Source organism: Setaria viridis, chromosome 4 (assembly GCF_005286985.2).
Source record: "Setaria viridis chromosome 4, Setaria_viridis_v4.0, whole genome shotgun sequence".
Classification (NCBI taxonomy): domain Eukaryota; kingdom Viridiplantae; phylum Streptophyta; class Magnoliopsida; order Poales; family Poaceae; genus Setaria; species Setaria viridis.
In genome coordinates, this window is record NC_048266.2 from 36037202 (window position 1) to 36061590 (window position 24389).

A 24389-nucleotide genomic window follows, 5' to 3' on the forward strand; every position below is an offset into this window, starting at 1 on the left:
ACTTTTTTTTTTTATACAGCAGATGGATTGTGGGATGGGGCTCTCAACCAAGCTCTACTGGAAGGGCACTCTCCCATGGTGACCTCCCTTATGGTTAATGAATTCAATTTCACTTATGGAATTGCTACTACTCGAGCGCCGATACGGACGACAAGCTCCGGACGCTTCACAATGTCCACATGACCAACACCGACGGATCCGAAACTTCCTAAACAAAATATAAACATCAGTTCACGCCCGACGGCTCCTTCTCATCCTTATCACCACCAGCATTCTAGCAGCTGAGCATTCTAGCAGCTGTGCATTGTCTCCAATCTTCTTCCAGGCAAAAACTAACTGAACCCCCTTCCCTCGTGCGTGTGTGCAGCTCTTCCCTGCTTGAGTAGTTGAGTTCGCTGGTTAATGAATTCAATTTCACTTATGGAATTGCTACTACTCGAGCGTCCGATACGGACGACAAGCTCCGGACGCTTCACGATGTCCACATGACCAACACCGACGGACCTGAAACTTCCTAAACAAAATATAAACATCAGTTTACGCCCGGTGGCTCCTTCTCATCCTTATCACCACCAACATTCTAGCAGCTGTGCGTTGTCTCCATTCTTCTTCCAGGCAAAAACTAACTGAACCCCCCTTCCCTCGTGCGCGTGTGCAGCTCTTCCCTGCTTGAGTAGTTGAGTTTGCTGGTGACGCGCACTCCTCTTTATTGCGTGCAAGGATCTGGATTTCGTCCATGGTGGCGATGGCTTTCCTGGGCTCCTGACGATGAGCTACTCCTTGGCAAGGAGCTGAGGAGCTTCCCCAGTGGCAAGCTCCATGGAGCCTCGCTGATGGCGAGCTTCCCCTTTGCGCATATAGGGTTCCTTCATGGGTTAGGTCATATGGATCTACACACATTTTTCTTAATATAATGTCGCAATAACTTACCAGAGATGTTTCAGTAATCGATCTTTAATGTTGCAATAGTCTATACAATGATTTGCGATGTTGCTACAATAGTTATCAGAAAATGTTGGAACGCATGATACTTGATGTTGCGTGTAGTACTCGAGATGTTTCGTTTGTTGATTTTTTTTATGTTGCATATTTGCTTTGGAGATGATGTTGCAATTGTTATTTTTTGTGTTTCGTTTGTTTATCTTGGATGTTGCAAAAGGTTTAATTTTCTTTTTGCTGGCGGATTAAGTCATGGCATTTTGAGTTGGGACTGAGGTGTTTTTTGTGTGTGAGTAGGAGCTCGTCGATAAACAGCGGCTCCGCTCCACCTTTGAGCGCTCAACAGAGAAATATTGAGAGAAAGAAAACGATTCGAATGTTACGTGCAACATTAACGATTGTTTCGGTGGGAGTTTTCCGATTTTTATCTAGCTAACAGCAGCGAGACTCTAATATAATCGGATGGCTGGCTGGCGTCCAATGCTACGTCCGGACGTTGGACGTCCGGGCGCCCTTTCACTTAATACACAAATACAAATACGTCCCATTGTTGAGTTCCTACTGTCCTAGCTCCTCCTCTCATTGCGGTACTCGTACGATCTCCCCTACCACCTCCGGCAGCCCGCCTGAATGCACTGCACGCGGTCAGAGTGCCGCACTGCCGCCCCCGACGTAGGATGAAAGGAAGCGACCCCAGCCAACGGTGGATCGTGGCCGTGGTGCTCGGAGAATCGACAGTATACCCAATCCAACGGCTAGGAATGATAGAAATTACGACCACGTGGCTTTTGTAAAAAAACCGAGCAAAATAAAACGGAGCCTCGTCGTACAGGCCCATCAGGCTACACACCCCTATCTCGCGCTCGCCGAACCCCTCGCCCAAACCCTCCTCGTCGCCGCCGCCAACCCTCGCCGCCCTTCCGCCGGAGCGCCCTCGCCTCCGGTCGCCGACCCCGCTCTCGCCCCAGAGCCGCGGCGCGCGGGGGACCCGCTTCCATCCGACGCCATCAGGCTTCCTCCTCTTCCATCCCCAGGTAAACCCTAGCCCGTGTCGTGGGCACCGGATCGAATCTGTTGATTCCGGTGGCCGGATTGGATTGGATTCGTTCCAGCCTCGTTCTTCCTTGGTGCTGAAACATCTAGGATTTGCTTCTTCTCTTCCCGCAGGCGCTTGTTCGTGGGCGCGGAGTGTTTCGGCCGGGTCCTGTGGCCGCGCAGGAGCCCCTAGGCGGGCGCGTCTGCCATGTTTCCTTCGAAAGGGCCCAATCACTACGGGCAGCAGCCGCCATATGGCGGGCAGCAGCCGTACGGCCAAATCGTAAGGCTCTGAGGAATCCGTCTATGTTTGCCTTTGTTTGTTGTTCGATGCAGATTCCTTATCGATTATCACGTGTGTTCCTGCCGTTTTGGCTGGAATATTGCTCCATTGCAGCCTGGTAGCACTGGATTTACAGCCCCGGCAGCGGCGGGTGGTGCTGATGGTGGTCGGTTTGGTGCCCGTCCTGGACAGGGCACTGCTGCGCAGTACAGCGGGCCTTACGCTTCAGTGTATGGCGCGCAACAGGTGGTTATCTGTAACTGAAATTTGTGCCGTTATTTCCTTTTTCTAAAATCTAAGTCTATACGCAATTTATTGAACTTGATAGCATTATTTTTTAGTAATGCGATTGGCGTGTAACTTCTTTTTGCGAGTTGTTGTTTGTGCTTTTTTTTGAAAGGAGTTGTCTCTTGTGCTGTGTGTATCAGTGAGGAACCTTGATTAAAGGAAAATAATAAAGGTTATAGGCCGCTAGTCCGATACTTTGGAATGTATTTATAGGGTCAAAGTGCCACAAAGTAACATGCGTTCTGGAGTTAGAATATTCGATGGATCAGTATGGACATTTGGGATGCACAAGATCTAAATTTGATCCGTGATCGAGACCGGTGGAGGGGATAGAATTATTGATTCCAGGTCAAGGTTATATTTGTGTGCTGGCTGAATTTATGTTGGCTTGCCTATCCTTCTTTCTATTCTGAATTGGAAATGCTCTGTTTATATTCCTTGTATATGCTGTCCTACTGGCAAAAATGGCAGTTTGGAATACACTAAGAAAACACATAATGTATTAATTTTTTTGGGTAGTTAGGTGCAAAAGATTATCTTCTGTTAGGATGAGGAAAAGCAACTGTCCTTCAATTCCAGTGATCGATAATGTCAGAACAGCCTGTGCAATAATTTAAGCAAAATGTGTATTAGATCCTACACTATTTCAGACAAGAACAGAAGCGAAGTTGGTTAGCCCTACTGTGTCATTGTTCTCATTTCTTTATTTCAGATATGTATATGTAGTCATGTATTAGGTTCCCCTGTTCCAGAACATGCAGGTCTTATGTTCTAGTTTTAAACTGCAGAAAAGCTTAACTATCCTCTGTCATTAACTTTTTGGTTGTTTTTGTACTTGATTTGCTCCCCAACAATTTAGAAGCAGAATTTTGTGGGGCTCGATGTTCTGTGCTTATGCAGGTTGGGGTCTGTATTTCAAAATCGCGACATGCTAGTCGATGTTTCATTCTATGTAGATGCGGACTATCACCTACCTTGCTTAGGAGGTTCCCAGGCCTCTTGACATAAAAGGTGATGCAGGGAAGAGCCTTCAACAGAGGGATGCATGGGGAAGGAGAGTTGGTGTCGGCCTGTCAGTCCATGCTGACTTGACTTCACCTACGTGGCCTTCAAACTGCCTAATCTGTCGCCTAGCCGTGCTGATTGGGGCCTAATAACAGTTGCCAACTGCCACCTAGTGCCTTGATGTTGCCATGGCAGGCTGATTTTTATAACAATGGTTTGACGGTATAATAAGGTCGAGGTTGCCATTATTTAAAGTAATTCAGCTATAAATAGAAAACTCCGCCCTAGTTCCCCACTCCCATCCCAACTATCCTCTCTTTTGCAGCAGCTGCTTAGTACCGATTTTAGATCTGGATCTGTTTCGTTGTTCCTCGTCTGCAATTTCTTCTCAATCTTGGCCACTTGCAGATCTATATGAAGGATCTGGGTGATTGCAAGTTAAGTTGTTCCCATCTCTTTCTTCCCTGCCACCATGTGGTCATAGACATTGTTTTTGGTGGAATCGGGACTTTTAGGTGGTTTGGAGCCTGAATTATGATAGGCTAACTCCCGTTTATCCTAGTCGATCAAGGTTAGGCAAAGGAAACAAGAATGCCCTAAGTATGTTGTTCATTGTGACCCTGCCTAACCTTTGATTGTGACATGAAACCATGTACGGGCCCATAGTAGCTTTTTTTTGCACAGCTATAACTAGCTTTTTCAAAACCATGAAACCAAGTTTGTACCATGAATATTGGCTGCTATGAAGGGATTCCTGCCAACTATTGATGTACGCTTTTGTTATTTCTGAATTGTGTAATTATGTTATGTCTAGCCCCCTGTTTAGTCATTCAAGTTACCAAAGCCAATCCCTGTTGGCAGCTTGTTTCAGCTGTTTTAGTCACTTCCTCATATGCCACAATTTTGTTGCTGAATATCTCAACTGAACATCCTGATTCTTTTCAACAGGTTGGTGGACTTGGTGGAAAAGGTCCAGCTTCTTCAAGTCTTCCTAGCTTGACAACTCGTCCAACTTCGCTCTCCGAGTCATCCAAGTTCTCGTCTGCACCTGTGGGGTCTAGCCTGGCAAGACCAAATGATGACTATATGGCTGTGCGTGGATATGCACAGAAGCTAGACCAATATGGCACTGATTATACACTAGAGAGAAGGATGTATGGTGAACATTCTACTAATCTTGGTAGGAGAGATGGTCTCAGTGATTTGGATAGAAGGTATCCTGATCATATATCAGCTGGTCATCAGGTATCTCTCTCTCTCTCTCTCTCTCTCTGCCTGTTTTTCTTTGTCGTTTTCGCTCTAGATTTTAAATAACCATTCCGTTGTTGTAACTTTTATTTCCTCTCAGGTACATGACCATATGGAGCAGGTAAGAGTTTTATTTCCCTAATTATAAAATGCTGTTTTGTTCTTTGTGGTAGCATATTGTTCATTGTTCCTGTTAATTTTCTAGGGTTCATCGATGCGTCACCAGCAGCTCCTGAAAGGTCAGCTGCAGCCTGGATCTGATACGAGGTACACTATTGCAGTCAGGTTATATGAAATGAAAACAGAATGTTGTTGATTATTATTATACTTGCTCTCGTGCATGAACAGGATAGTACATAAATTGAATGACTTTGCTGTTAGTTGGTTTTTGGTACTTCTCATTGATCTTCTTGGAAAACTAAATCAGTAGCAGTCATTTGTGTGTTTATCCTGCAACAGAACTTAGCGCATGCACTGAGTCTAGTATGCATTTCTGGCAGACAAGCCGATTACTTTGCAGGAAGGTCCGCTCCAATCCATCAGTCATCCCAGGAAATTGGTGCATATGGAAGAGTTGAAGCTGAGAGTCGCAACGTGTCCATTCTTGGGACTGCTCCGTATGGAAGACAACAGGCAGGCTCATTGTTGGAAGGAGCTCCAAGGACAAACATTGACAGCCTCTATGGACAAGGATCGTCAAGCACTGGCTATGGTGCAGGTCTGCCTCCTGGTCGTGATTATTCCTCAGGGAAAGGCCTGCTCCATCCATCTTCGGATCCGGACTACCGAGATAGCATCTTACCCCGCGTGCACCCAGGCATCTCCATGGTTGATGAACGTAGAGTTGATCGGATTGGTTATCGCCGTGAACTAGATATAAGAGATGAAGAGCGTAGAAGGGACCTAATGCTGGAAAGAGAGAAAGAGCTTGAATGGGAGCGGGAACGCGAGTTACGAGACTTGCGAGATCGTGAAAGAGAAAGAGAGCGTGAAAGGGAAAGGGACCGTGAAAGACTACTACGAGAACGTGAAAGAGAAAGGGAACGCGAACGTGAAAGAGAGCGTGAAAGAGAACGCCTTCGCGAGCGGCGGGAGAAGGAGAGAGAGCGGGATAGGAAGCACGCAGCTGATCCAAGGCGGGAGCACACTCCACCTAGAGTCCCTGGTGATCGACGGCGTTCTTCTTCTGTTAGATCTGAGAAGCCTGTGCGGCGAATTTCCCCTCGACGTGAAGCTGTGCATAGGTGGACTTCCATGTTTCTTCTGCAACTTTGTGGATGCAATAGGTTGCTGCTTCGTCTTTGGTGCAGCCTTTTAAACTAACATTTTCATTTGTTGTCCTGAAGGCATCGTTCACCTGTTAAAGAAATAAAGCGAGAATATATTTGCAAGGTAAACAGACAGCTGTGTTTGTCAGTGTATTGCAGAAATCAGTTGACACTGTTATTTCTTCCCTATCCTCCTTGATGCATTCCGATCTTAAGGTCACCTGGCTCTTGTCCATCTAGGCTTCTAGAGCTGGTGCTTTGTTGCTCCTTGCACACCTATCCTTCCTTTTGCCTTTCCAGTAGGCTCCTCTCTTCCTGGTACAAGATCTTTGCTGTCCTTTTCTTTTGATATGGAAATTCCCAACTCATTTGAAGAACATTCACGCCTTACCTCGATCATTGATTGCTCAAGAATAAATGATCATGCAGCCATGAATGTTTGCCATCCTTTCTCTGTTCTTCCCTTAGGTTTCATCATTACATTTTTTTGTATGTACAGTTACGGGGGTTGTTTTAGTTTGCTCCCTTTTATGAACTTAATGCTAACTGTGATGTTATTTGCAGGTTCTTCCATTTCGCTTTGTGGATGATGAAAGGGATTATCTGTCCTTGACAAAACGATATCCCAGACTAGCAATTACTCCAGAATTTTCAAAGGTTTGGCATTGTGTCCATGATCTCCTGCTGCTGATCAATATTTAACATGGGATTGTGGTATTCACTCTCCTCTCTAATGTTTCCATTTACTGGTCTGCAGATTGTCTTGAACTGGGCTAAAGAAAACTTAAATCTTTCTCTGCACACACCAGTGAGGTACGCCTTTTATTGGGAATGCATTACTGCACATACATACTATTATACATGCTTGAAGTTCTCGTGCTTCCTATTATTTGCATAATTCTCACAATGTTGCAATTGCTGTAAAACAGTCTGGAGCATGATATCCATGATGCTGATGATAGTGCTGATGAAGGAGCAATATCTTCTGAGAAATCATCAAGCTCCAATACCCCAGCCACCATTTGGAATGCAAAGGTTTCTATCTACAGTTCTATGTTTCAATTTATGATTTTTTTTAAGTTGTACATGTTTCAATTTGTAGATCTGGTGATTAGCAGAAATAAACTGCTTATTTGGACTATGCTCATTATACTATTGTACATGGTATTGAATCTGCAGGAAACATATGGTGGTTTATTTTAGTATTGATGTTTTTCAAAACTGAGAATCATCTGTTATCACATGACATCAGTGCATAACTTTGCATGCTCGCTTATGTCTCCCAGGGCCTTAGAATGCCATTCCTTGTTTGGGTATTGCTATGCTTGACTTCTGCTTATCTTACGATTGACGATAGGCATCATGTTGATTAGCAAATTTTGCCTTTTGTACTTTTGAAGTAATAGAAATCATTTCCAAGTTACTATTTTGCTGCAGCGCTGCTTATACATGTGACTGTGCAGGTACTATTGATGAGTGGCATGAGCAAAGGTGCCTACGCTGACATAACTTCATTGAGAAGTAACGAGGAACGAGTTGTGAACTTGAACAATATCTTAAAATTTGCTGTATTCAAGAAGGATCGTTCTCTTTTTGCAATTGGGGGCCCTTGGAATGCAGCAATAGATGGTGGTGATCCGTCAGTTGACTGTTCTTGCTTGATTCGAACTGCCATTAGGTATGCCGTTATCAAACAAGGTATGATGAACAACTCGCAGTTGTACTGATATTTATCTAACTTGTACAGATGCGTTAAGGAGCTGGTTCAAGTTGATCTATCTAACTGCACCCACTGGAATCGTTTTGTTGAGGTACTTATGAATTTATTTCAAAGCACTTTCAAGAAACTTTTATGTACCACATGCTATGTTTTGAATGAAAAATATGCTTCTACCTGTTCCCACTACCCTTTCTCCTTGACAGTATTTATGTTGTTGTTGCCTAATTTTGCCAGTTCAATTAGTCTCAAACTCAAAACAATATTCCTGAAGTGTTATCTTCACTGCATCATATTCAGGATTAAGAAAGCCATTGCTGGAAACCTTTATTTCATTTTGCACTGGCATAATCATTATTTTCTAGTTACTAGTTAGGGACTGATACCAGAAAAGAGATATTTGGATTTTTGGTCAAAGTTCAACTTACCAAGCCATGCCAAATCAAATCATTCATAAAAAATAGGAGTACATTGATTCATTTGCTAACTTGCTCTCTTCAATTATTTAATAAATACTGTCAAATACTTTTGCTTTCTTTCTATCCCTGATATCAACATTATCAAGTTTTTGCTGAAGTTCACCTGAAACAAAGCCGCAGCATACATATTATAGTATGATTGGTAAACTTGTGGGATACAACTGGCTGGGTTATTTTACCTTGTATCTGGTGTTATCTTTGATGGAATTTTAGCTGATCATATAAATAAACATGCAGGTCCACTACAATAGAATTGGCAAAGATGGACTCTTGAGTCATAAAGAAATTACTGTACTGTTTGTGCCAAATCTGTCGGAATGCGTGCCTTCAGTCGATATATGGAAGAATAACTGGATTGCATACAGAAAATCAAAGGCAGAAAGGGAACAGCTCACTATGAAAAAGGAAAAGGTTACTTTGTGCCATCTTGGCCCTTCAATTTTGTGAATATACTTTGTTTCTTTCTCTGGAATTCTTACTAAAGGTTTATATCCTTTGTTGCCTTGTTTCAGAGCCCTGTTGAGTTGAAAGAGCAGAAGCAAGGTTTGGAAGGTTCATTTTGAATTTTACTGAATTCTTTTTACATGTCATTGAGAGCAAAATGTAAGCCACATTTGTTAACAGTTTCAGGGGAGGTGAACAAGGGTAAAAGTATAGATGCTGATCTTTTAAAAGAGGGTGATGTTGGCTCCAGTGATATGAAAAATGAGAAAGTTGATGCTGATACTGATCGGCAAGATAAGGATGGAGAGGGTAAGGTTGATAAAGTTGAGGAACCCGTTGAGAAGATGGGTGGGGATGTTGAAGGAAAAACTACAGGTGGCTCCTCTGTTGACCATGCAGCTGGGGATAAAAAGCCCATAAAAAAGAAAGTAATAAAAAAGGTTATGAAAGTTGTACGGAAAAAGCCAGCCGCTGGAGCTTCAACTTCAGCTGATAAATCTTCTATTGAAGACAAGAATGTTGTAGCAGAATCTGCAAGCAAAACTGCAGAAGTGGGGCAGAATGAACAAAAAAGTGAAGATGCTGGAAAAGAACAGGAGGGAACTGGCATCAATCAGCAGCCTGAAGCAAAGAAAACCGGTAAGAAGAAAATAATTCGAAGGGTTGTTAAAAGAAAAGTTTCTGCTTCAGGGTCTCAGTTGACTGCCTCTGCTACACCTGCTGAAACGAGTAAGCAAGAAGCAGAAATTCAGCCAGAGAAAAAAATTGATAGTTCAACTGACGCTGGAAATTCTCAGACTAAGCTGCAAGAAGGGTCAAAAACTTCTATGGAAGATATCTCAAATCTGAAGAAAGAAGAGAAACCAGAGGAAAAGGAGACTGATCTCAGAAGTCCAAATGGGGATAAGGTTAATCACAAGGAAGCTATTGAACAAAAAGATACGAAAAAGGATGGAAAGAAGGAGAAGACAAAGGATGATAAAGAGAAGAATAGAGACCTCAAGATGGATCCAAAGCAAAAGCCACTCAATGAAATGAAAGAAAAGAAGAAGTCTGATGACCCCCCGAAATATCCAGGATTCATTCTTCAGGCAAAAAGGAGTAATAACGAATCTAAAGTATGGGTTACATGCTACATAATTTTCCTTTTTGTTCCATATAATGCTTCTATTCAAACATGCTCGTATGAATTGCCCTGGAGATCTTTATCAAAGCTTTCTGTTTTGCAGCTCCGTTCAACATCCCTTTCGTTGGATGGCCTCCTAGACTATACTGCCAAGGATATAGAGGAGTCGGTGTTTGAGGTCTGTATTCTGTAATTATCTGTTGCTTGTTAGTATTTCAACAAAGGCTAACCTGTGCACCTAGTTGATACATGGGAGCATATTTAGCATGGAAATCTCTTTTCAGATGTTGTCTTTTAGCTGATGCTCATGTGTATGCACACTGATCTGTTCTTCTATTCCCTTTTCAGCTTTCTTTGTTTGCTGAGTCGTTCAGTGAAATGCTTCAACACAGAATGGGTTGCGTTATCCTGTCTTTTCTTGAGGTACATTCTTTGTGCTCTGCAAATGCTTTAGATTAAGTGCCGAATAATTCTCTCCTTGTTTGATTCATCATTCTGAGACTTAATTGTACCATTGTATGATTTAAGAAGGCTATGGTGCTAAACTTTATACAAACATTGTAATTAGCAGCTTTTGGTGATTTATCATGCTTATCAGTTCTGGGGTGCTTAATCTTCTTTACTATAACTGTTGCTTAGTACTTAATAATTCAGTGTCAGTGGCTTTTCTCTGATTCTTTTTCATAAGTTGTCTAATCTCACTTTGCGACTACAAGTGAGACTGAAGCTGCTCTTTTTAAGACAGCAACTCACTCGTGTTACTTGGACACAGACATGATTATATAACCTGGACATGCCAAATGTCACTCGGAATCTGAATTAGGTGTGGAGAATCCAACCTGGTGAATTTTTGTTCTCAGGTGCCTGGGTTACTGGTGTTTTTTTCACTGTGGTACACTTGGCATTTGGTGCTGGTGCATTTATTATCTACTGGAAGTTTCAAGATTTTCTAATGTAGATTTACTGTTAGAAGCTGTTATATTTGATAAAATTAGGCTTATATATCACACTATACCACGCTAAATGCTGTTATTGCAACCAGACTTTACCCCCTTTATGTTTAGGGCCTTTTGGCACATTGATATGTTTCAACACATGATTTGTTTTTCTTCACAGAAACTGTACAAGCGTCATATTGTGAAGAGGAACCAACGTAAGCGCCAAAGAGAGGAAGATCTAAAGAAAGAAGAGAAGAAATCCTCAGAGAAGCGACCCAAGACAACTCAAGAGACTGTAACTGAAAGCGCTGATAATCCAGCGGGGGATGTTAAAATGACAAAAGAGGGTGATGAAAAGATGAGCCCAGATCATTCAGCAAGTGTCCATGATGAACAGTTAAAAGAGGGTCAGGTTAAAGTGGGCGCCGATCATCCGATGGCTAACCATGATGAACCAGCCAAAAAGGGTGAGGAAAAGATGAGCACTTCAGAAGCTGCTCCCAATGAACCTGAAGCTGATACAAAGATGGATGAGGAAGATCCTGAATATGAGGAAGATCCTGAAGAAATAGAAATATATGAAGATGATGAGGACATGGATGATGCTCATGCTGAAGCACCAATTGCAGAACAGGTCCCCCCCCCCCCCCCCCCCCCCCCCCCCCCCCTCTCAGCATTTTTTTGCAATATGCACTGATTCAGCTTTTCATGGTTCCCTTAAAATCCACGATAAGTTTTTTTTATATGTTAAGATTCAACTTTATACAAGAGGTTTACAAAGCTAGGGCATGGAACCAACTATTCCTAATCTTTGTCGGTGTGGCACCTCATTTTCTTATGACACAGAACGAAGATAACACAAAAGACAAAGAGGCTAAGCCAGAAGTAGCTGCAGAAGATAGTGGAAACAACAAAACAACGAAGGAGCCTGAATCGGAAAATATCACTAATATCCATGAAAAAACTGCTTCAGTGGAGGAAAAGCAGACTACAGCAGAGAAAGGAGACTCGGTGGAAGGTGGAGAAAAGGTAGTTAGTAAGGAGGTTAAGCCAGCAAAAGATGAGGTGGTTGATAAGGACCTATTGCAGGTAATTTTTTTGTACTGATGCACTGGAGACATTGAGAGTGGTAAAACAAATTATATATAATTTCTTTGCATAAATCCCAGCATATATCGCTGTCGTGATTGTTTTTTCTCTCCATCTTATAGGCCTTTAGGTACTTTGACCAAAACAGAGCAGGATATATCAAGGTAACATTCAATCAATGCACCACTATTTCAAAATCAATTCCTTTTTTTATTCTGGTGGTTACAGTTGCACTATCGTTATTTCACAACTGCAGGTGGATGATTTAAAATGCATTCTTCACAACTTGGGGAAGTTTTTATCAAGCAGGGATGTGAAGGTAAGATATTCGATTCTGTTATTTAGAACACCCTCATAACCCTTTTCTGTTGTTGAATGCTACAAATCTTTTGGCAGTTCAACATAGCTTCCTCTGGAGAAACATTTAGGATGATTCTGTTTGTTGTTATTCTCAATTTGTCATGGCTGTTTGACAATGGCGTGCTGTTTTCTGTCTCCAGGACTTGGTTCAAATTGCTCTTATTGAGAGCAATTCTTCAAGGGACAACCGCATAATCTATCCAAAGCTTGTGAAGATAGTTGACCTGTGATCTGGAGCTGCTTTGACACCTATCTGCATTTTTGAAGTTAACTATGCGATGACGATCACCTGAGAAGTCAGCTGTGATGAACTATTTTCATTACTTATAAAGGAGTTGACTTCTGTTTTTCTGATTTCTTGTTTGAAGAGAACTATTTTGTTTATGGTTGAATGATTATTTTCTACTTTTTTTAATGTAAAATTATCTTATCATAAACTTGTTTATGGTTGAAGTAGCTGCATCTTGGGAAATCGCAGTTCATAAATGCGTGCACCTGAGGGAAAAAGAACTTTGAAATAATGCTTATTGGTGCCATGGTCGTGTCGTTTTAGCTCTACATTTCACAAGTCCAAAGTTGTTTCAATTGCGTCCGGTTCCGCGGAACAGGATGGCCGCTTTGTTTGACCATTCTCCAAAGCTTGTTGCGGTGCTTTCTGGATTCGTAGCATGCTCTCTTTTCTTAAAAAAGAAATGTTTGAACAATTGAACTAGCGATTTAGGCGCAGAGTGGCGGTGTTTGAAATCTTTTAACGTCTCCAAGCAAGGCCTCTACTAAAAAAAAGAGGCCGGTTAGTGGTTAGAGCAGGGAGGTGACATTAATCCTGGCGGTTGGATAGGAAGAATGTGTCCACACCCGCCGCTGGAGGCATTGTGCCGGAACTTTTATGCTGTTGTCGTTTAACCCGGTCAATTATTTTTCGAACCGGCGCCACACTAGGAGCCATGGGCCGAGCTTACTCCGGCGGGCTCAGTCCGGACCACATTTGCTCATGCCTACTACTTTCACATGTACAGATTTGTGAGGATTTATTGTTCCTATTTAGATCTTTCAAGCACTTAGACATAACAGGTTAGTGAACACCACTTTTACTCGTATGCAGTGTGCACCCTCATTCCTTAGAATATTAACACGAAGAACTGGAAACTGAAACTGGAAAGTATAGTATAATGAGAAATATTATCATATTACCTGAGCTATTTAGCCTCCTTATTGCATTTGGATCCATAATATAAGTAGCATTTTGTATTCGTTGATGAATGTTCACCAAAAGTTTAGTACTAGAAAGCTGATCGTCTATCCTCTGCTCCCTCCGTCCACAAATACAAGCATTTTAGAATATTGACACGGTCTTCAATATACTACTTTGACACCATATCTATAAAAAGTAAAATGTTTCAAATCGAACGAGTTATATATTATAATAGTTGGTTTCATGATGGATCTAATGACGTCATTTATATGTTAGTAATCTTTTATTATTGATACTCAAAATTAAACCCTTTTTATTTCCAAGAAACCCAAAAATGCTTATATTTGTGGGGGAGGAGCCGTTTATTTAGGCTAAGCTTAATGAGTTCGAATGGGATAAACGGTCAACTAAACGGACGACCTATTCACTGTCATGTGAGCATCTTCAGTAAATTTATTAATCTTAAGACTAAGCTGTATATATGTTTAAAGAGAAAATGGTTGGAAAAAATGACGGTGGAAACAAGGAAGTACTAAATTGGTGGTAATCAGATCAGCCGGTAAACAAAGTACCAACAACTATCGTGGGTACTTTTAAACTATTGTAAAGAGAGTTCATGTTAAAAAAAAAAGTTTAGTGGCGATGGAAAATTAGAGCCACTCGCCAGCAGCTGGTGACCCCAAGCATCAGTCGCATCGGGCGGTGGACGGGCACCGTGCTGCTCCCAGATACCAGAATATACCGATCCAACGACGCAGGAGTTAGCTGACAGCGGAGGACCCAAGGGGTCGCTCGACCTTCTTCTAGCAGCATCCACGACAGGAAAAGGACAAAAAAAAGGAAGTGGCGGTTCTCCTGCCTGAGCCGTATCCTCCCCCTCCCCTGAACCGCCGGCCGGCGACGAGGCGAAGAAGCGAGGAGCGGAGCAATGGCAACCGCCTCAGGTGAGCACCGTCCACCCATTCTCCAACCTGGAACCCTCCGTTCTCTCGTCCGTCGCCGTCCTGTGGCGGCTGCTTGGGCCGGCCCCGGGTCCGGCGGCGCCGGGGAATGCGGCGGAGGTTGTCGTCGCTCCTAGTGTCCACGTGATCGGTTCATGTGGTTCCTAGTAAAGTTCAGCCGCTCAATCAATCTATCGAGTGGTGGGTAGCGCGTTGCGTCGTAAGAGGTTCCGTCCGTCGAGGGGGGTTCGCGGGACGGCTTGGGGTCTCACAGACCTTCGGTCGGTAGGCTTTGATTTGGGGCCGTGCTGTTTTGGGAAGGGTACTTCGCGTGTGATTTTAAGAGATTTCGGTTAATGCCTGTGGCATTGGTTCGCTCTGGTACCTGCATTTTGTTTATTATATTATTAAAAGGATCAAATGTGAACCCCCAAAAAGAGTGTACCAAAAGATGGAATGTGATTTCTTTTTCACCATGAAGGTGGCACTTGGTGCCAAATGGAGGTTAAATCTTTGGTTTTTGCTACCATCATGGAAGAATCACACTATGTAATTGCAAGAAAACATATCCTGGGCGGCGCAAAGGGATTCTCTAAGAATTTATGTACATTGTTCTGCAGTGTCTTTCAAGTCGCGAGAGGATCACAGGAAGCAACTTGAATTGGAGGAAGCACGGAAAGCCGGTCTTGCTCCTGCAGAGGTCGATGAAGATGGAAAGGAGATTAATCCTCACATTCCACAGTATATGTCCTCTGCCCCATGGTATCTTAATTCAGAGAAGCCCGTGAGTTTCTGAACTGGATTGTTTTTTTATATAACTATCTTCTGCTGCGGAGTAGGATTTAGATGTTTCTCACGTTCTTTTCTCAATTGTTCAGAGTTTAAAACATCAACGGAAGTGGAAGTCAGATCCAAACTACACCAAGTCATGGTATGATAGGGGTGCAAAAATATTCCACGCCAATAAATACAGAAAAGGTGCTTGCGAAAAGTAAGTTAAATCTTCTGGTGCAATCTATTCACACACAATTTATTTGTACCTGTGCAATTTTTTAGTCTTTTTTAGGACAAAACATCTTCTATAGTCACTCCTTATCATAATCTGCCCGAACTGGGTTTAGGACTCATAAGTTTTATAAGTTCCATAGTGGATTTATCTTTTTTTTTTCTTTTCCCACCTGTTTTTCTTAAAATATTATTTTACTAACCTTGTGTCCATTCGTTGCTGTAGCTGCGGAGCTATGACTCATGATAAGAAGTCATGCATGGAACGGCCTCGAACAGTGGGAGCTAAATGGACTAATATGCAAATAGCTCCTGATGAGAAGGTGGAGTCATTTGAACTAGATTATGATGGGAAACGTGACCGGTGGAATGGTTATGATCCATCAACCTACACCCGTGTTATTGCGGAGTATGAAGCTAGAGAAGAGGCAAGGAAAAAATACCTAAAAGAACAGCAGCTCAAAAAACTTGAAAAGAATGGTAACCAGGATGACAATGATGTGGGCAGTGATGAGGATACAGAGGATGGCCTGAAGATAGATGAGGCTAAAGTTGATGAGAGCAATCAAATGGATTTTGCTAAGGTGGAGAAGCGTGTGCGTACTACAGGTGGTGGAAGCACTGGAACTGTGAGGTAAATATGCTCGAGAAAGGTGAAAAAAAGAGCTTGCATATCACTACGATATCTGTAAATGCAAAAGATTGGGTAATCTAAGAACTCAAGGTGCTATGGGATAGTATACTCATTTTGTTGTTATACTTCTACTGTTATTTCTTCCTCCTCGTTTGCATTAGGGGATTGCTCCAGAAATTTGCAGGACCTAGCTTAAATTGGATCTAAACCTGCTATACTTTTTCTGTCACCTAACTTTGAGAAATCTCAAAAGAGGGGGAGGATGTTTCTTACCTGACATACGAAGTTTAGTAAAGTCAAGTACATAAGTTGTTTAATGCTATTTTGGTTCTTATGCCGTAAATATTCCATCCAGGAACTTGCGCATCAGAGAAGACACAGCCAAATACCTTCTAAACCTCGATGTAAATTCCGCATATTATGATCCAAAGACTCGTTCAATGCGTGAAGATCCTTTGCCAGATATGGACCCCAACGAAAAATTCTATGTGGTAAGTGTTGCATAATATGGGTCAATGAAGGCTCTGCACCAAACTAACTTTAACTTGCAATATCATTTATTCACTTGGATTTGTATTTAATATTGTTGCCATGATTTACTGTAACACAGGGAGACAACCAAAACAGGCTTAGTGGACAAGCTCTGGAGTTCAAGCAACTCAATCTCCATGCCTGGGAAGCTTTTGAAAAGGGACAGGACATCCACATGCAGGCAGCACCATCCCAGGCTGAATTACTGTACAAGAGTTTCAAGATTAAGAAAGAGAAATTGAAGTCTGAAACAAAGGAGAAAATAATGGATAAGTATGGGAATGCTGCTTCTGAAGAACCACTACCCCGGGAGCTTCTTCTTGGACAAAGCGAGAGAGAGATTGAATATGATCGGACTGGTCGTATAATTAAAGGGCAGGTTTGTTTTACTCATTTTTAATATTTTGGACCATTCTCTAATGACTATAAGGCAATTGTTAGGTTATTCATTGTCATTGTGTACTGTTTATCTGCAGGATACATCTGTTCCTAAGAGCAAGTATGAAGAAGATGTCTACATTAATAACCACACGAGTGTTTGGGGTTCATGGTGGAAGGATCATCAGTGGGGCTATAAATGCTGCAAGCAGACTATCAAGAACAGTTACTGCACAGGTTTGGCTGGAATTGAGGCTGCTGAAGCTTCAGCAGATTTGATGAAAGCAAACATGGCACGGAAGGAGGCTGCAGAAGGTAGGTCTTCATGTGTTATTTTTTGAGGAGGATAACAGGCCTTTCTTGGGTTCCCTTTTTCTTATTGTTGGTACATTTGAAGATCTACTATCAGGTTTCTCACAAGTCACAATAGACATTTTTATGCCTTCTTTATACATTTTTCCCTCCATTTTTCTTTGGTGCCTTGGAAAACACTTTTATACACAGCAGAAATCATGATTAAACTAACATGGGAAGATGGAAACGTGCAAACAAATATTGGAATTTTTACTGTTAATTGTTTTCACCAAACAATGAATTTGGATATTCAGGAATATCATGCTGCTTGATATACCTTCTTTTGGAACTTGTTCCAACAATTTTTTGATTATACTATCTTTATCTCGTGATTGGCTATCTTAACATATGTCACATCCGTGTTTCATCTGAAAAATTTTAATAATGCAGAGGAGCCTGTACAACATGAAGAGAGACAGCTTGCCACTTGGGGAACTGATGTCCCTGATGATCTTGTTCTTGACAAAAAGAAGCTTGCTGAGTCTTTAAAGAAGGCAAGCATTACTTCCTTGTCACTTGACATTTCAGTGCCTGTTGTTTTTTAATCATTCATTTGTAACTCAAATCTGATTTCATGTGTAGGAGGATGAAAGGAGACGAGAGGAGAGGGATGAAAGGAAGAGAAAGTATAATGTCAAGTGGAATGATGAGGTACTTCTCGTTTTCTGCATCACCTGTTGTTAGCCACATAACAGTATAGCACCCCTGCACTTGCCTGCTTGTATATCAAATGCCTTAGTTACTGATCAAGTTGCCTACGTAGGTCACCGCGGAGGACATGGAAGCCTACCGTATGAAGAAAATCCACCACGACGATCCGATGAAAGATTTTCTTCATTGAACAGCACGCTTGTGTATGTGATATAACTAATAAGCATGTTGTTGTCGGTTATAATGATTGTGCTTTGAATTCTGCATGTCAGCATCGTGTTTCTGGTAGTCTGAGCTCCGTTTGTGCTGTTTCTGTCACTGGAAAATTAGAGGTGGTACTGTGATGGATGGAACTGCAATATGGAATTTGCACACCATGTCAATGATACTTTTGGGCATGAAAGTAGGTATTTACTCTAATTAACTCCCATTCTACAGTTTTGAATTATAATAGTTCCTGTCTCTTCGTTTCAGATGGGACAGCAAGACTAGCGCTTGGATATTTGTTGGGGATTGGTATGCAGTCCACCTGGACCTGAAACAAGAAACATCATTGTAAATTTTGCGCATCAACATTTTCCTTCTTGTTTAAATTGGATGAAGTTACAATCAGGTTTATACCTCTTAAACTAAATCAAGTACTACATTTGAAATCTCGCTATCCAGATGCAAAGCTTATCATTGGTAACTCAGAGGTGGGAATCAACCTCGTCGGCGCTGCATCCCTATACGCCTCTCCCTAGCCACGTCCCTCGTTCCTCATGGCGCCGCCCAAGCTTGCGGAGCTTGACCATGACGGGGAGCTGGCAAAACTTGTTAGCAACTGGGATTTTGAAGCTGGCAAGCGTTTCCAAGATAAGGTTCTTGTTTCTCTCAACTCTCCAGTTCATCATCCTTCCTCCTCCACTTGTGGATCCTTCTTGCTGCTTGCGGTTTTCCGGCGTTGCACCTTCAGGCTGACAGAGGAGACGGTCAGTTTGGCTCTTCATGCTTGTCTTGGTGGAACACCGGCTGGTTTTCATGTGTCATATGTGCAAGATAGGCATTTTCGCTTTGTGGTTTCCTGCAAGCAAGTTGGTTTCATGGTGTGCGACCTCAAGAGAATTATCACAGATTCTTTTGATGTTTACTTTCACCTCTGGAGGGATGGTGGGGATTCTTGGGTTCGTGAAGAAAGAAGATGGTTAAGAGAAGAGGCTCTCAGCTGGAAAGAAGTCTCGTAGAGGAAAAAGAAGAAAGCCCCCCATGGGAGGAGGGTCACTTTCAGAGATCCTATTGTGCAAGAATCACCAGAGAAGTCCAACTCGAAGAATGCTGACCAGCAAGCAAGGGTCATCAAGATTGGCAGTTTTGAATGCAGAATTCCTGAGCATTATCCCACGTCTGCAAGTCCTGAAGGTAACTGTCACAAAGAGAAAATGACTTCTGCAAGCTCCCTGGACGACATTCATGGTGGATCAACCAGCCAAGAGCGAGAGGTTGAAGATGACATTCAAATTGGAAGGGTTTTTGGTAATCTCAAGCGTGATCTTAACTCCTTGGTTGTTTGGCTCTCAGGGGCTAAACTTTAACCCCTATCACATCGGATGTTTGATACTAATTAGCAGTATTAAATATATTCTAATTACAAAACTAATTGCATTGTCACATCGGATGTTTGATACTAATTAGCAGTATTAAATATATTCTAATTACAAAACTAATTGCACAGATGGAGGTTAATTCGCGAGACGAATCTAGTAAGCCTAATTAGTCCATGATTTAACAATGTGGTGCTACAGTAACCATTTGCTAATGATGGATTGATTAGGTTTAATAGATTCATCTCGTGAATTAGCCCAGGACTTCTGCAATTAGTTTTATAATTAGCTCATGTTTAGTTCTTCCAATTAGCATCCGAACATTCGATGTGATAAGGGTTAAACTTTAGTCTCTGGTATCCAAACAACCCTAGTGCCCCTCCTTCTGAGTCTGCCAGTGCAACTTCCAAGAGGGTTGTGCCTCATAATAACTTGGTATGCTTTAATTGCCTCGGTAGAGGGCATATTGCTCGTAAATGCAAAGAGGTAATTAGGTGCTTGTTTTGCTTTAATCATGGTCACCGGGCCCGAGGCTATTTTCGGCGGCTTTACTTGGGTTCCCAAGCCTGTGAGGCCCAATCTTGAAAGGCCCAACTCTGTACCCGAAGAGGTAGCTCACGTTAACTCTGCTGTTTCCCCCGACTCATCAGCTACCCCTTTGCCTTCACCTCTGTTCGCTCCTAACCCCTCATCTCCTCTGCCCTCCTCCCAACACGCTGACCCCCCTCACCACAGCGCCACCCTACCTCTGCTGCTGACAGCCCTGAGCCCTCCACCTTCCATACCTCTGCTGCTGCCGACCCTGAGTTGAGTGAAATGGCAGACTTCCCTGCTGATCCAGAGCACTACATCCCCTGGGGATGGAAGAAGAAGATGGAGGCCTAGGAAGAAGAATCCGAGCTACTGTTTCTCTGGCCGGCAATCCGGTCAAGAGGCATGAGGAGTTCATGATTGCCACTACGGAAGAGATCCTGTCGCCTGCACAGAAGCTTGCCCTGATGCATGACATCAGGGATTACATCACCATTGAAGCAAGGAAGCAGGTCAGGTTATACAGTCATCACCCTCACGGTATTGGTATTTATCAACTGAGAGATGTCTGTCAGCGAGATATCCTAGTTCGTAGCAGTCCTCACTGGGTCGGCCCTCATTTGGTGTCATTTGTTAATCATGATAAGGCTAAGAATTACAAGAGGTCCCCCTACTCAAGAACTGGCTGGATTATGTTGCTAGGCTACCCTCTAGCTTACAAGGAATCTCACTTTATCAATCAGGCATGTAGTCCTTTTGGCAAAGTTATTCACTGGCATCATACAGACACAAGTCTTGGACGTGTGCTTGTTAAGGCCCTTCAGAGGTTCCTAGAAGTCTCAGACTGAAAAATGGCAGGTTCTCAGATGGTGTTGGTCATTCCTGGACTGTTCCAGTGTATATATTCTTAACACTGACATCGCAAATCAGATGCCCGGCGATGAAGATCCTCTTCCTCCGGACAATGGTAATCCGCATCCTCATGTTGGGCCAATCTTTCCTGGAGAACCTGCACAGGTTGCTCCATGGGCGGATAATCAGATGCAACTCCATCAGCATAACGAAGATGATGCACATAATGAGGAACATGATGGAGATTCTGATGTAAGCTCTGATCACCACTTTGTACCTCCAGCTGGTAACATTGAAGAGATCGAAGTCCCCATGATGCAGATCCCGAATCCTGCTATGGACAATAATGTAAATCAAGATCAGATGGTGAATGTGATAGCTGAGCCTGGAAAACATCCTGCACAAGACTCAGTTCAGAACACAACTTAGACTTCGGTTGAGCAGGATAACAGCAATATGCTAATTGATCCTGAAGTTCAGCTCACACAAAAGCAGACCTTACCTGAGAAAACCAACAAGGATGAGATAGAGGTACAGAACATCAGAACCCAAGAGGGAGGTGTGCAGGCTTTTTCTTTCATCTCTCCTGGTCAGATGAATAATTCAGGAGATAACAGTCAGAAAGCAAGTCGGTTTGCTGATCAGATGATCAACTGTTTCAAAGCTTTCATCAGCAACCTTGCTCATCAGGCTCTTGATCCGGGTAGATTCATTGGTGATATCAATATCCCTGCTTCCACTTTCAGGTTCACACTAAATGATCACGGCTTAGAAAGCATACAACTCATTCCAGCAGCAATCCAGAAGGCTAACACGGTGACTGCAAAGACAAATTTGATTGAAGGAAGTGCTCCTATTCCAGCCACTGAGAACACTCCTCTTACTGAACATGAAAATTGCCCTGGAAATTACACCCATGCTAGATTGATCAAGAAGACATACTACAGAAGAAGGAAGAAAGGTGTAAGCACTGATCATGAACCTGTATTTGGTTCCACTGAACTTGAGCAGAGTACAGCCAGAAAGAGGAAGGAAATGGACTCCAGTGTCAGAATCCTTAGGGGCCATAAGACGAATAAAACTCCTATCTCTGACAGTACATTAAGAAGAAGTGCAAGGGTGCAGGAGAAGAACAAGGGGACTAAGGCAACACCAGCAGATCCCTCACATCAAGCAAGCGCAAAGGACGAGGCAATAAGGAGATCAGATCTCATGCTCAACTATCTGGTAAACTCATCATTACTGATCTCAATTCAGCTACTGAGTTTCCAGGATTAGACAGAACTGCTTCTTCAGGACAAGAAGGCTGGTAGTGAAGAAGGAGGAAGCAGTGCTGATAACTTACAAGTCTCCACTGAATAGCAAACCCCTAGTAGTCCTTTTCCGCAGGGAATGCCCTGTGAAGTGGTCATGTTATCCATTTAAGAGTCTGAACCTTATTATTTGTGTTAAGTCAGTGGATGGGAATTCTGTGTGGTTCTTGAATGGTAATTGTCTCTGGTTATATTTGGATCTCACTGTTGCGGGGCTTTCTAGATGCTTATGTGCTTCTAAAGTTGATTGGCTTTTTGTTGAATACATGCTTACTGCTGCCTTCTTTGGAAATATTGGGATGTTGAGCTTTCCCGCCACTCTGTGGTTGGGACGCAGCATATTTCTTTCAAATTGTGACAATGGATAGTACAACAAACAAAAGAAGTTGGAATGTGCTTAAGTGGAATATTAGAGGACTAAATGGTGAGGGGAAAACAGATGCAGTAAAAGCAAAGATAGAAGAAAGTGCTTGCTCAATTTACTGCATACAAGAAACAAAGAAGGATAACTTTGATCACTCCTTTATTAGAAAGTTAGCCCCCAAACGCTTTGATAAATATGCTTTCTCTCCTTGTTGGGGCTTCTGGTGGTATTTTAATGGGATGGAATAGTTCAGTCTTCTCAGGAGAAGTAATTCATTGCCTCAGATATGCTCTAACAGTGAAATTTACCTCTAAGCATGATAATAGCTGCTGGACTCTTACAACAGTGTATGGGCCTTGCCAAGGTCCTGAAAGAGAAGAATTTATCAACTGGATGAATGATCTTGACATAACTGCTGACGCCAAGTGGATGTTCATAGGCAGCCCTTCTCTGGGAAACCTACAAAGCAAGAATGGGCGTCACATGTAACCCACAAATGCTTGTCAATTTGGAAGGGCTTTTACCAAGGAATGAGAACCTAGAACATCTCTCAGATCCAGTAACAAAGGAAGAAATTGACAGAATTGTTGCCCAAATGCCGCAGGATAAATCTCCAGGCCCTGATGGCTTTAATGGTCTATTCTTTAAGAAATGTTGGCACATCATCAAAGAGGATGTATATGAACTCTGCAATGATTTCTTTTCTGGCCACCTTGATCTTAAAGCAACCAACAGCAGTTTCATCACCTTGGTTCCAAAGTGTAACAACCCCACAATTGTCAATGATTTCAGAACCATCTCTCCTTAATTCGATCTTGAAACTGCTAACAAAGATCATGGCTGACAGATTGCAAAAGGTTATCATCCCAATTATTCACAAGAACCAGTATGGATTCATTAAAACTAGAACTATCCAGGATTGTCTGGCTTGGACATTTGAATACATCCATCAGTGTCAACAATCCAGAAAGGAAATTGTGATTCTAAAATTAGATTTTGAAAAGGCTTTTGATACAATAGAGCACAGTTCAATACTTGCAATCCTACATCACCTTGGTTTCAGCACACAATGGTGTAATTGGGTTCAGAGACTGCTTGATTCCGGCACATCATCAATTCTCCTAAATGGAGTTCCTGGCAAAGAATTCCAATGCAAAAGAGGAGTAAGGCAAGGTGATCCTCTGTCACCCTTATTTTTTGTGGTAGCAGCTGATCTTCTGCAATACATCATCAACAAGACCCACATCCAAGGTCTACTAAGCTTTCCCATCCCATCAACAGCAAGCAATGATTTCCCCATCATCCAATATGCAGATGACACCATCTTAATCATGAAAGCCTCGAAAGGGGAGTTATTATGTCTCAAAGGCATTCTGGAAGAATTTTCACAGTCAACAGGATTGCGGGTCAACTTTCACAAATCATGTCTTGTTCCTCTAAACACTGCCCATGAAAAAGCAAATGATCTTGCTCAAGTCTTTGGTTGTCAGCTTGGGACTTTACCTTTCACCTACCTAGGGCTCCCGCTAGGCACTACCCGATCAATCAAATGGAAAGGCGATTAACTGCAACTTCTGCTTTTCTAGGCCTTTCTGGCAAAGTTGAGCTCACCAAGGCTGTCCTTTCCGCCCTCCCCGCATACACCATGTGCACACTGAAAGTTCCCCTTGGAGCAGTGAACAATATGGACAGAGCTCGGCGAGATTGTCTGTGGAGAGGATCAGATATTAATGATAGGAAAAAACCACTTGTTGCCTTGAAAAAAATATGCAGACCCAAAACCAAAGGAGGGCTGGGAGTAATAAATCTAAGAAATCAAAACAATGCCCTTCTGCTGAAGCACC

At 42.6% G+C, this 24389-nt stretch overlaps 2 protein-coding genes across 11 annotated transcripts; both read left to right on the plus strand.

The window, feature by feature from the left end:
* Nucleotides 1-1784: 1784 nt before the first annotated feature.
* LOC117851607 (protein SHORT ROOT IN SALT MEDIUM 1) lies at nucleotides 1785-12755 on the plus strand. Of its 2 annotated transcripts, none has more exons than XM_034733449.2 (23): nucleotides 1785-1973; nucleotides 2107-2257; nucleotides 2372-2503; nucleotides 4499-4795; nucleotides 4899-4919; nucleotides 5004-5065; nucleotides 5299-6042; nucleotides 6145-6190; nucleotides 6631-6723; nucleotides 6824-6879; nucleotides 6996-7101; nucleotides 7530-7744; nucleotides 7814-7877; nucleotides 8500-8673; nucleotides 8775-8814; nucleotides 8887-9824; nucleotides 9936-10010; nucleotides 10181-10255; nucleotides 10949-11404; nucleotides 11617-11859; nucleotides 11982-12023; nucleotides 12116-12178; nucleotides 12360-12755. In XM_034733449.2, exons 2-23 carry the CDS (start codon nucleotides 2183-2185, stop codon nucleotides 12447-12449), a joined length of 4107 nt encoding a protein of 1368 aa, XP_034589340.1. In that variant the 5' UTR covers nucleotides 1785-1973; nucleotides 2107-2182; the 3' UTR covers nucleotides 12450-12755. The 2 variants fall into 2 exon arrangements, with proteins under 2 accessions (XP_034589340.1, XP_072149400.1); XM_072293299.1 differs by having other exon boundaries at nucleotides 8775-8805.
* A 1443-nt stretch (nucleotides 12756-14198) lies between these two features.
* Nucleotides 14199-22385, plus strand: LOC117852959 (pre-mRNA-splicing factor SLU7). Of its 9 annotated transcripts, none has more exons than XR_004639990.2 (13): nucleotides 14199-14355; nucleotides 14973-15136; nucleotides 15231-15343; nucleotides 15584-15991; nucleotides 16347-16482; nucleotides 16602-16901; nucleotides 16999-17215; nucleotides 17645-17748; nucleotides 17837-17905; nucleotides 18018-18108; nucleotides 18236-18312; nucleotides 18380-18460; nucleotides 18572-22385. XR_004639990.2 is itself a non-coding variant. In XM_034735280.2 (11 exons), the coding sequence occupies exons 1-10, from the start codon at nucleotides 14340-14342 to the stop codon at nucleotides 18093-18095; spliced, it is 1605 nt and encodes a 534-aa protein (XP_034591171.1). In that variant the 5' UTR covers nucleotides 14199-14339; the 3' UTR covers nucleotides 18096-18108; nucleotides 18380-22385. The 9 variants fall into 9 exon arrangements, 2 of the variants coding, with proteins under 2 accessions (XP_034591171.1, XP_034591170.1); XR_004639991.2 differs by having other exon boundaries at nucleotides 18236-18308; XR_004639986.2 differs by having other exon boundaries at nucleotides 18018-18312.
* The last annotated feature ends 2004 nt before the right edge of the window (nucleotides 22386-24389 follow it).